This window comes from Sphaerodactylus townsendi, linkage group LG05 (genome assembly GCF_021028975.2).
Source record: "Sphaerodactylus townsendi isolate TG3544 linkage group LG05, MPM_Stown_v2.3, whole genome shotgun sequence".
Lineage (NCBI taxonomy): Eukaryota > Metazoa > Chordata > Lepidosauria > Squamata > Sphaerodactylidae > Sphaerodactylus > Sphaerodactylus townsendi.
In genome coordinates this window covers 132,334,969-132,346,767 of record NC_059429.1, presented here as the reverse complement: position 1 = coordinate 132,346,767, position 11,799 = coordinate 132,334,969, and the positions used below count along the sequence as shown (strand labels likewise).

Below are 11,799 nucleotides of genomic sequence, written 5' to 3'. Positions count from 1 at the left end.
TACTGCCGGAAACAGACAGAAGTTGGTGAATGACACACAGGAAGGGGGAAAGGTTTGGGCTTATCTGATAAAATGGGCTTCAAAGTGGATTAAAAAAACCTCCAGCAAAGGGTTTTGTTTGTTAATCTACCCGTGGGGCAGAGGTGGGATCCAGCAGGTTCTCACAGGTTCCCGAGAGTAGGTTACTAATGATTTGTGTGTGCCGAGAGGGGGTTACTAATGGGTGGTTTTGCCACGTGATTTTTGCCTTAGTTACGCCCCTCCTCTCAGCAGTAGTGCCCAGAACTTGAAGCAGTCCAGCAGGAGGTGCACCGGCGTGCGTGGCAGCCTGCGCCTGCGTGTATTCGTTTCTGCCCAAGGACCGGTGCAGCGGCTGCGTCCTTGCCACAGCCCCGCCCAGGAATGCCCCGCCCCCGGAATGCCCGGCCATGCCCCCGTCGTGCCCCGCCCAGCCCCATTGGCGCTACGCCACAGTTTGAATCCCATCACCATGGGAACCTGTTACTAAAAATTTTGGATCCCACCACTGCCACCAAGGAAGGCTCTGTAGAGGAAGGCAATGGCCAACCACCTCTTCTCACTTGTCTTGCCAACCTGCTGGGGTCACCATAAGTCAGCTGCGACTTGACGGCCCTTTAGACACGCAATGCAGGAGGCCTTGGCTTTACTGCTGGAAACAGACAGAAGTTGGTGAATGACAGACAGGAAGGGGAAAAAGGTTTGGGCTTATCTGATAAAATGGGCTTCAAAGTGGGTTAAAAAAACCCTCCAGCGAAGGGTTTTGTTTGTTAATCGACCCGTGGGGTGATCAATAGGGTCAACCTGCAGGTGAGACTTGGGGCGTTTCCCCCCTTACCTTGGTCCAAAGGTTGCTGCGCGCAACTCCCAGCACACGTCATTTCTGGCGCGCGCCCGGGCTTCCCCATGACCCCGCGTTTCAAAAGGCGCCAGGAATGACGCGCGCTGAGGGGGCGCGACTGCGGCAGCGTCGGGGCGGCTGCGTTGTCGCCTCCCCTGTAGTGGGGAGTGCTGGGGGACCCCGCGCTACTTGAGGAGAGTAGCGCGCGGCTTAAGGTAAGTGGGAAAACGCCCTTGGAGACCCCCTGGTTTACAACTGATCTCCAGATCAGGTCGCTTGAAGAAAATGGCTGTTTTGGAGGGGGGGGGGAGTTCTAAGGCATTCGATGCTGCTGAAACCCTTCCCCTTCCCAAATGGCACCCTTTTGAGGCCCCAAATATCTAGGAATTTCCCAACACAGACTTGGTAACCTTAAAGTCCACTGAGTGCATACGGTGCTGTGAGTGGCTCAAGTTTGTTGCTCTGAAAATGGGAATGGAGCTGGTCATTTTAGTACCAGACAGAGGGGAAATGTAGCCCGGTGCAAAATCTGAGAGGGCAGCTGTGAAAAAGGCAAACTCTATGCTGGGGATAATTAGGAAAGGAGTTGAGAATAAAACTGCAAAGATGTGTCATGCCCTTATAGAAAGCCGTGGTGCGACCGCACTTGGAGTACTGTGTTCAGTTCTGGTCTCCGCATCTCAAAAAGGACATCGAAGAGATAGAAAAAGTGCAGAGAAGGGCAACGAGGATGATTGAGGGACTGGAGCACCTTCCCTATGAGGAGAGGCTGCAGCGTTTGGGACTCTTTAGTTTGGAGAGGAGACGGCTGAGGGGGGATAGGATTGAAGTCTATACAATTATGCACGGGGTAGAAAATGTTGACAGAGAGACATTTTTCTCTCTTTCTCACAATACTAGAACCAGGGGGCATTCGTTGAAAATGCTGGGGGGAAGAATTAGGACTAATATAAGGAAACACTTCTTCACACAACATGTGATCGGTGTTTGGAATATGCTGCCACAGGAGGTGGTGATGGCCACTAACCTGGATAGCTTTAAAAAGGGCTTGGACAGATTTATGGAGGAGAAGTCAATCTCTGGCGACCAATCTTGATCCTCCTTGATCTGAGATTGCAAATGCCTTAGCAGACCAGGTGCTCAGGAGCAGCAGCAGCAGCAGCAGCAGCAGAAGGCCATTGCTTTCACCTCCTGCACGTGAGCTCCCAAAGGCACCTGGTAGGCCACTGCGAGTAGCAGAGTGCTGGACTAGATGGACCCTGGTCTGATCCAGCAGGCTAGTTCTTATGTTCTTATGAGTTTTCTGCCCCGCCCCCCTTATGGGCGGTTGTCCTTCCCCACCATGACCGAACAATGGTTTTCTTGCCAAGGTCTTGAAGTCAGTGTATGGACCCGGGGGGGAAGGAGGAGGGGCGTGGGGGAGATTTTCCACCCCCTCCCCACGTGACTAAGTGGTCACAACCCGGGGACATTTGACCCTATGTGTCCCCCTGGGCGGTACGCCCCTGCACCAGATAAAGTGATTTCAATTCTCTGCTTGCTGTTGACCCAAGGGGAATATTCTGCTAAGCCTGCCTGCAACGTCATGCACGACAGGATGTTAGAACCGCCAACCAAAGAAGGTATGTTCCATGAATCAATTTGGTCTCCTTTGACCAACGAATGATATCAATCATGTAAATCAGTGTGGGTTAAGACGTTACCAAAACCCCAGTGCGGATGCCTTGTCACGATATCGGAAGAAAGGGAAATTAAGTATCGTTGCCTACAATATGGAAGAAAAAAATCGCTCTGCCCCTTAATAGAGGCGGAACAGGATGTTGTTTATTAGGTGAGGTTACTTACCTGCGTGCCGTGAAATGCTTCGCCAGCCCGCTTCAATACATTGAGCTTTTATGAAAGGCACGGGACGTGTTCTCCTTCTCCCAATTGGGGTCATAATTTAGAATCCAGTCAACCAAAGTCACTTTGCATTAGGATGTTGTGATTTTTCCGGGCTGTATTTTCCCCTGACGTTTTCGCCTGCATCTGGGGCTTCTGCAGTGTTTCCTACTTATTTTCACTTCCACCAAAGCCTTTCTAGCCTTAGACCTCTTGCTTTAAGCAGAATAGATACAGGGGTCTGCAACCTGCGGCTCTCCAGATGTTCATGAACTAAAAATCCCATCAGCCCCTGCCAGCATGGGCTGATGGGAATTGTAGTCTGTTGCCTTGAGGATGGAACTTGGTAGGTACCAGGACCCAAGTGGAGCATTCTAGAACAAAGACGGTCCAAGAAATGGCAGATGGACTCCCAATTTATTTATTTATTTATTATATTTAAATACTGCCCTCCCCCAGAGGGCTCAGGGTGGTGAACAACTAAACATATATAGCACAATAAAATCAATAAATCTCAAATTAATTAAATAAATCATTAAAGAAATGGCTCTATACACATTAAAATCCCCATTAAAAGCAGCGTGATATTGTAAGATTACTCGTGAGTTACCGCCGCATAAGAGCAGGGGTCCTCAAACTATGGCCCTCCAGATGTTCATAGACTACAATTCCCATGAGCCCTACCACTTGGCCTTGCTGGCAGGGGCTGATGGGAATTGTAGTCCATGAACATCTGGAGGGCCATAGTTTGGAGACCCCTGCATAAGAGAAACTGCAGGAAAAAAATTGTTGCTTTGCTTTCTTATGTTCTTATGTGTATGCATGGGCTTATTCGCGAGTACATTTTCCCGCGTGTAAGAGAAAATGTGAGGCGGAGAGAGGAGTGGGGGAACAGCAAAAAAAAATGAAAATAAAGAGGCCAGGGCAAAAGATTAGCTCAGGGATGGGAAAAAATGGGGCCGAGGGAGATGAACTGGGGCGCAGAGGAGTGGAAAACAGCAGCAGAAAAACAGGACGTTCTGAAAATGATCGCATAGCGAGAGAAGACGGCTTGAAAATGTTCCAAACAAAAGAATCGCTACACAAGGGGTTTCAGAAAAAAAACCTTTTAACTGGTTCTGGTGGGTTTTCAGGGCTGTGTGGCTGTGGTCTGGTGGATCAGGCCAGGGCCACACAGCCCGGAAAACCCACCAGAACCAATTGAATCCGGCCGTGAAAGCCTTCGACGAAACCTTTTAAGGTTTCCAAAACCAAAGGGGGAAAAACAGCGCATGGAGGAAACATTTCACTTCCTGCCTGGAAACGTTTTTAAAGTTGTGTACAGAAAGGGCCCGCTCTTGGCATCGTTCGTTCGTTCGTTCGTTCGTTCGTTCGTTCGTTCGTTCGTTTAACTTGGGAGCCAGCCTTACCCTTCCAGTCTGAACGCCGCTCCCAACACCCGATGCCCCCTGGAGAAGGCCCAGTCCTCTTTGAGCCACTCTCGTTTCCATTTGGGTAATTTACAGTCCTGTTTTTCTGCATCCCAGGGAGTCCCTTCCGGTTGCCAGCCTCCAGGTGGGGCCTGGAGATCTTCTGGAATTGCAACTGATCTCCAAACTACAGAGATCAGTGAAAATGGCAGCTTTAGTGGGTGGAGTCTATGGCATTGCCTTCTGCTGGCCCTCCCCCTGCCCAAACCTTGCTTTTCCCAGGTTCCACCCCCAAATCTCCAGGAATTAAGAAGAAGAAGAAGAAGAAGAAGAAGAAGAAGAAGAAGAAGAAGAAGAAGAAGAAGAAGAAGAAGAAGAAGAAGAAGAAGAAGAAGAAGAGAGGAGGAGGAGGAGGAGGAGGAGGAGGAGTTTGGATTTATATCCCCCCTTTCTCTCCTGCAGGAGACTCAAAGGGGCTTACAATCTCCTTGCCCTTCCCCCCACACAGCAAACACCCTGTGAGGTAGGTGGGGCTGAGAGAGCTCTGAAGAACTGTGACTAGCCCAAGGTCACCCAGCTGGCGTGTGTGGGAGTGCACAGGCTAACCTGAATTCCCCAGATAAGCCCCCACAGTTCAAGCGGCAGAGTGGGGAATCAAACCCGGTCCCTCCAGGTTAGATACACAAGCTCTTAACCTCCTACGCCACTGCTGCTCCAGCCCAGCCCAGATCTCTCTAACTCACAGGTGTCAAACTCGCAGCACTCCAGATGTTATGGACTACAGTTCCCATCATCCCCTGCCAGCATCATGCTGGCAGGGGATGATGGGAACTGTAGTCCATAATATCTGGAGGGCCACGCGAGTTTGACACCTGTGCTGTAACTGCACTAGTTCATCAGATGCATGCATTTTTGCCTGTTTGCATGCATGGAACGAAGCAGGCTCTGCTCCACCAGAAGCTATGCCGAAATAAAATTTCATCAGGCTGTCAAGAGATCTGAAGGGTTTGTGATCATTTTTGCTTGAACAGCCTCACACGGTTTTGGCTCGAGGATTAGCCCCTTCAACAGTAAACACAGAGGATGCTCTAGTGATGAAAAATGTGCATTGCATGTCTTCCTCCCTGCAAGAAATTGGATGTTACTGTGTTTTGAATGCCTAACTACCGTTCCCATCCTCAGTAGTACCTGACAGACCCACAAGATTTTCAGGATATAAGGTGATAAGGGGGAACCTTATTATGTGGATAAGGGGGAACCAGTGGACATTGTCTACTTGGATTTCCAAAAGACTTTTGACAAAGTTTCTCACCAGAGACTATTGAGAAAACTCAGCAATCAAGGAATAAGAGGGGAAGTCCTCCTATGGATTAAAAACTGGTTGAGAAACAGGAAGCAAAGAGTGGGTGTGAATGGGAAATTCTCACAATGGAGAGATGTAGGGAGTGGTGTCCCCCAAGAATCCGTTTTGGGACCAGTGCTCTTTAACCTATTCATAAATGACCTGGAAGTAGGGGTGGGTAGCGTGGTGGCCAAGTTTGCAGATGATACCAAATTAGGTAGGGTGGTGAAAACCGCAAAGGATTGCGAAGAGCTCCAAGTGGACCTTGATAAATTAGGTGAGTGGGCTAGGAAATGGCAAATGCAGTTCAATGTAGCAAAATGTAAAGTGATGCACATAGGGGCAAAAAATCCAAACTTCACATACATGCTACAAGGGTCAGTGCTATCAGTCACAGACCAGGAAAGGGATTTGGGCGTCTTAGTTGACAGTTCCATGGGAATGTCAACTCAATGCATGGCAGCTGTGAAAAAGGCAAACTCTATGCTGGGGATAATTAGGAAAGGAATTGAGAATAAAACTGCAAGGATTGTCATGCCCTTATATAAAGCAGTGGTGCGACCGCACTGTGTTCAGTTCTGGTCACCACATCTCAAAAAGGATATCGAAGAGATAGAAAAAGTGCAGAGAAGGGCAACGAGGATGATTGAGGGACTGGAGCACCTTCTTTATGAGGAGAGGCTGCAGCGTTTGGGATTCTTTAGTTTGGAGAGGAGACGTCTGAGGGGGGATATGATTGAAGTCTATAAAATTATGCATGGGGTAGAAAATGTTGACAGAGAGACATTTTTCTCTCTTTCTCACAATACTAGAACCAGGGGGCATCCATTGAAAATGCTGGGGGGAAGAATTAGGACTAATAAAAGGAAACACTTCTTCACGCAACGTGTGATTGGTGTTTGGAATATGCTGCCACAGTAGGTGGTGATGGCCACTCACCTGGATTGCTTTAAAAAGGGCTTGGATAGATTTATGGAGGAGAAGTCGATTTATATGGCTACCAATCTTGATCCTCCTTGATCTGAGATTGCAAGTGCCTTAGCAGACCAGGTGCTCGGGAGCAGCAGCAGCAGCAGCAGAAGGCCATTGCTTTCACTTCCTGCCTGTGAGCTCCCAAAGGCACCTGGTGGGCCACTGCGAGTAGCAGAGAGCTGGACTAGATGGACTCTGGTCTGATCTAGCTGGCTTGTTCTTATGTTCTTATGTGTGCCTGCCCAGACATCATAAGAAAAAAACTCACAATTTGGATGGCATTTGGGTTGATGCAGCATAAGGGCCCCTGCCTTTTTGACCCTGGGAATGGCTTTAGAGTTCTGCCGCAGTTCGCTGGAAACAGACACAAAATGACTATTGCAGCTTACGTAGAGCTCCGGGGAAGATCTTTGTGCTGGGGTGGCAGCTGCTGCCCAAGTAACATGTTTAAGAATCTGCACAGCCAATCAAATCTCCAGTGGCCAATCAGAATCCTGCCCACTTTCTGAAAACACTTGATGACCATCATGTTGGGGACGTCTGATGTAGCAACTTAAAATGGCACTCAGTGTCATTGGGGGGGTGGGGGGTGGAGAGGAGTTAAGGAGAAGCGTCGATAGGCTTGGAAGTCCCAGGTCTGGAAATTTTGGGTGTGGAGAAGAAGGAGAAGAGGAAGAGGATGAGGGAGAATCATGGAATCATAGGATGGCAAGGGCCATCCAGTCCAACCCCCTGCAATGCAGGAACACACAATCAAAGCACTCCTGACAGATGGCCATCCAGCCTCTCTTTAAAAACCTCCAAAGAAGATGACTCCACCACCCTCCGAGGCAGTACATTCCACTCTTGAACATAGTACTGTCAGGAAGTTTTTCCTGATGTTTAGGTGGAATCTTTTTTCCTTCATCTTGAACACATGACTCCTGGTCTTAATCTCTGGAACAGCAGAAAACAAGCTTGCTCCCTCACCAACCTGAAGAAGAGTTGGTGTTTATAACCTGCTTTTCTCTCTTGTAAGGAGTCCCAAAGAGGCTTCCAAACTCCTTTTCCCTTCCCTCTCCCCACAACAGACACCTTGTGAGGTAGGTGGGACTGAGAGAGTCCTGAGAGAACTGTGACTAGCCCAAAGTCAGCCAGCAGCCTTCATGTGCAAGAGCGGGGAATCAAACCCAGTTCTTCACAATAGAGTCTACCGCTCTGAAACACTACATGTGGGGCAAAGCTCTGGGCTCCCTTCTGCCCCCTTTGACCCCTGCGGTGACCCCAGGGAGGAACCTCACTCTGGACAACAAGAGATCCCCATGGTCTCTTGTACCCATGTCATCAATGTGGGCCCTGATCACAAAGGAAGGTGACCTTGCTAATTGTTACCTTGGCCTGGATTGGCTGGCTTGTAAAGGCTCCTGGAGGAAGTGAAGGATACTAACCCCTCACCTTCAACAGCAGTGATCTCAAAGAGACCAAAAGGCCTGTTTTCTGTCCACAACGGATTAAATGGAGGTCCCCTAACCACCACTTGGGCTCCATAAATCCTTTGCTGGCACTCCTCCCCACCCCTTCTGTCTCCTTCCTTCGATATAGACCTTTCTGAAAGGTACGGTTATATAATTCTGTCGAATGCCACTGAAGGACTTAGAAATGTGTTACTTAAGAATGTAAGAACCCAGGAGCCGAATCCTCGTATCTTAAGGAAACTAGTTGTACGCGCATCGCTAGAAGACTTCGACATGTGTCACACTACGAAAGCATGCCTGATGATCAGAGACGAGTGTCTGTTCAAGAACTTGCCCGTGGAATACTGTTGGGAAGAGATCAAGGGCAGCGATAGCAGCAACGTCAGCGATGACATCTCCAACCCTGCGAGATCGCAGCTGTCCAGCGAGCAAGGAGACCCAAGACCGGCCCAAACCAGCGTCCTCCACGGTATCAAGCAGTCTTCCAACAAGCTGGTCAGGCATGCCCTCGCGCACTCTCTTGGCCGCTGGTTGCTGTACCCGGGCTCCGTCTGCCTCTTCAACAAAGTCCCACTTTCTTTGCTAGTGAAGGGCCGGGCTCGCCTCATGGAGGACTTTCACGGGAAGCGGGCCAAACTCGTCGCTCGGGATGGGAACAAAATTGACACCATGTTTGTAGACAGGAGGAACAGGAAAGATCCGAGGCAGAAGGGCATGCGTTTGGTGATTTGCTGCGAGGGCAACGGCAGCTTTTACGAAATCGGCTGCCTTGCTACCCCACTAAAAGCCGGATATTCTGTCCTAGGGTGGAATCACCCTGGTTTTGCTAGGAGCACGGGGAAACCTTACCCGAAGAACGACATCAACGCCATGGAAGTGGTACTCCAGTACGCTATCCATCGCCTTAACTTCAGCCTACCGGACATTGTGATCTATGGCTATTCCTTAGGCAGCTATACAGCCACATGGGCCGCCATGACCTACCCGAACCTGGGTGGTTTGATCTTGGATGCCTCGTTCGACGGGCTGATCCCTTTGGCAGTGAACATGATCGACAAGAGGTGGAAGAAGTTGGTGGTGAAGATCGTGATGGAGCATTTCGACCTCAACGTGGTCCATCAGCTGTGCAAGTACCCGGGGGCCGTCCTGCTGATCCGGAGGACCCTCGACGAAATCACCAGCACCGAGTTCAGCAAAGAGGACCGCGTTCCCATGGCCAGGAGCAACCGAGCCAACCAGCTGCTGCTGCAGCTCCTGTGGACCCGTTATCCTGATATCGTCGCTAGAACTCAGGGAGTTTTGCACCACTGGCTTTCCGCAGACAGCCTCCCACTGGAATCCCTCATCTACCACTACTTGTACAAGGTGAATGAAAACTGGTGTGTCCAGATGCTCCGGAGCTACAAAGAGAGCCTCGGACCAAATGCCGATTTCCCGTGGAAAATTGGGAAAGGCCTCCCGCTCTCGCAGAAACAACAGCTGGCCCTATTCCTGGCCAAGAAGCACATGAAGAACGTGGTGACCACACATGGGAGAACTTTGCCGGCGGAGGAGTTTCAGCTGCCCTGGAAGCTCTAACTCGGGGTGGTCGGGGGGTGGCCTGGTGTCCGAGAGAGACGGAGAGAGAAAGAGAGAAATACAAGCTAAGATTTCACGGTTGTGTTTTGGGCTCACGTGTTTGTCAGTTGGGACCTGCAGGTCGCTCGCACGAGCGCAGGTTGCTGCCTGAACCCTTGGTCTGTATGGATGCTTTCTGGGTGACCTTGGCCCAGTCATACGCTCTCAGCCTGACCCACCTTACAGGGTTGTGAGCAGAGGTGGGATCCAGCAGGTTCTCACAGGTTCCCGACAGTAGGTTACTAATTATTTGTGTGTGCCGAGAGGGGGTTACTAATGGGCGATTTTGCCACGTGATTGTTGCCTTAGTTACACCCCTCCTCTCAGCAGTAGCGCGCAGAACTTGAAGCAGTCTAGCAGTAGGTGCACCGGCGTGCGTGGCAGCCTGCGCCTGCGTGCATTCGTTTCCCACCCAAGGACCGGCGCAGCGGCTGCATCCTTGCCACAGCCCCGCCCCAGGAATGCCCCGCCCTGGAATGCCCAGCCACGCCCCTGTTGTGCCCCACCCAGCCCCATTGGTGCTATGCCACAGTTTGAATCCCACCACCATGGGAACCTGTTACTAAAATTTTTGGATCCCACCACTGCTCCCATGCACATAATAACCAGGGCTGACCCTGTTTTGCTTCTGAAATCTGACAAGATTGGGCTAGCCTGGCCATCCGGGTCAGCGCCCAGGGAGACATATGGGGTCAAATGCCTCTGGACTGTGGCCATTTAGTCATGTGGGGGATGGAAAATCGCCCCCCACACATAAACTGACTTCAAGACCTGGTGCAAAAAATATTGTTTGGTTGTGGTGGGGGAGGGCAGCTGCCCATACGGGGAATGGGGGGAGGGGCGCGTGCAGAAAACTCAGATTTTGCACTGGGCTACATTTTCCCTAGATACATAGGTGGTTTCCTGTTACCTGCCTCTGTATAGCAATCCTAGACTTCCTTGCTGGTCTCCCATCCAAGTACTAACCATGGCCGAACCTGCTTAGTTTCTGATATCTGATGAGATCGGGCCAGCCGGGGCCTCCAGGTCAGGGCGATAAAGACAGTACCCAATCCGCTTCTGAGAGCGAGCGTGGTGTCGTGGTTAAGAGAAGTCTGATCCCTGACTCCTCCACGTTGGTGGCGGACTCTATCTGGTGAACTGGATTTGTTTCTCTGCTCTTCCACATAAAGCCTGCTGGGTGACCTGGGACCAATCTCAGTTCTTCTTAAAAGAAAGGAAAAGAACCTGTCTGGCTCTAGTGCGAAATATACAAATCTATTTTAATCTTTTTTAATGAAAATGATTCAAACATCTACATACCAGAACAACAACTCTTAATCAACAACATATTATACACAACAACAACAACAACAACAACAACAACAACAACAACAACAACAACAACACAATGAACAATATACACACAGAGGATCCCAAATATAATAATATAATATTAAGTCTCTGTAATGGAGTAAGAGATCCACTGATGACATAGAAGGATACCAATGTCTGATGTCTTTAAAAACTCAACTTCCGTTGTTAGGTTTCATGTATATAAAGGTCGAATCCCCACTACCGTCTTAGCCAGGTTTCAGAACACAAACTAACCAGGTTTGAGGGACGACCTCCCCATTACTTGTGTGGCAGATTCCATTTCTGGCGCTTGTTCTCCCCGTTAATCCGCATTCCAGCAGGACCTGGTTGCAAGTGGCACAGACCCCATTGACACAGTTCGGAGCTGATCCGAGGGGAGGGATAAGGGTTGAAACCCTGACTCGTTTCCCGCCCTGGAGTGTGATGAGGAATTTGGGCAACCAATCAGCACTGCGATGCGTGCGCAGCCTTTCCTTGGTTTCATTTCCGCTTTTGTGAATGGGACGCAAACGTTAAACAGTCAAACGTGTAACTTTGAATTGTTAACAGGTAACGATTGACTGTTTGCACAGTTAAACAGTAGAACGTTAAACTTTTACACGCTGTTTTTTATCATGCCCCTACAATGTACATTTCCGCAGTGAGAAAAGGTCCCGCCCCATCAAGGCACGCCAGCCAATCAGGGGAGACCGGCAAAGCGAGCTCGCCTGGTAGTGGGGATTGCTAAGAGTTCTGCAACCAGGTGTGTCTGCTGTGTGCTCGCTGCGGTGGGGAGGGAGAAACTCCAATGAAGAGGACACGATTTCACAACGAACAGGTTTGGATCTGCGTGCAAATTTCAAGTGGGGATTTGACCTGAGATGAACAGGATGTTGATAAAATCCTTGGCTGATGATCAATGGAAAGTGG

At 49.9% G+C, this 11,799-nt stretch overlaps 1 protein-coding gene across 1 annotated transcript; it reads left to right on the top strand.

Annotated features, from left to right (window-relative positions):
* The first annotated feature begins 7,672 nt into the window (after positions 1-7,672).
* On the top strand, positions 7,673-9,495 carry LOC125433424 (protein ABHD16B-like). Its single transcript, XM_048497931.1, has 2 exons — positions 7,673-7,814; positions 8,093-9,495. Exons 1-2 carry the CDS (start codon positions 7,673-7,675, stop codon positions 9,493-9,495), a joined length of 1,545 nt encoding a protein of 514 aa, XP_048353888.1.
* The last annotated feature ends 2,304 nt before the right edge of the window (positions 9,496-11,799 follow it).

Bases quoted from the DNA above. Each gene is read 5' to 3' on its own strand.
- LOC125433424 (XM_048497931.1), top strand. From the start codon at position 7,673: ATGTGGGGCAAAGCTCTGGGCTCCCTTCTGCCCCCTTTGACCCCTGCG. The intron at 7,815-8,092 runs GTGACCTTGCTA...ATGCCACTGAAG, and splicing joins GGCCCTGATCACAAAGGAAG to GACTTAGAAATGTGTTACTT.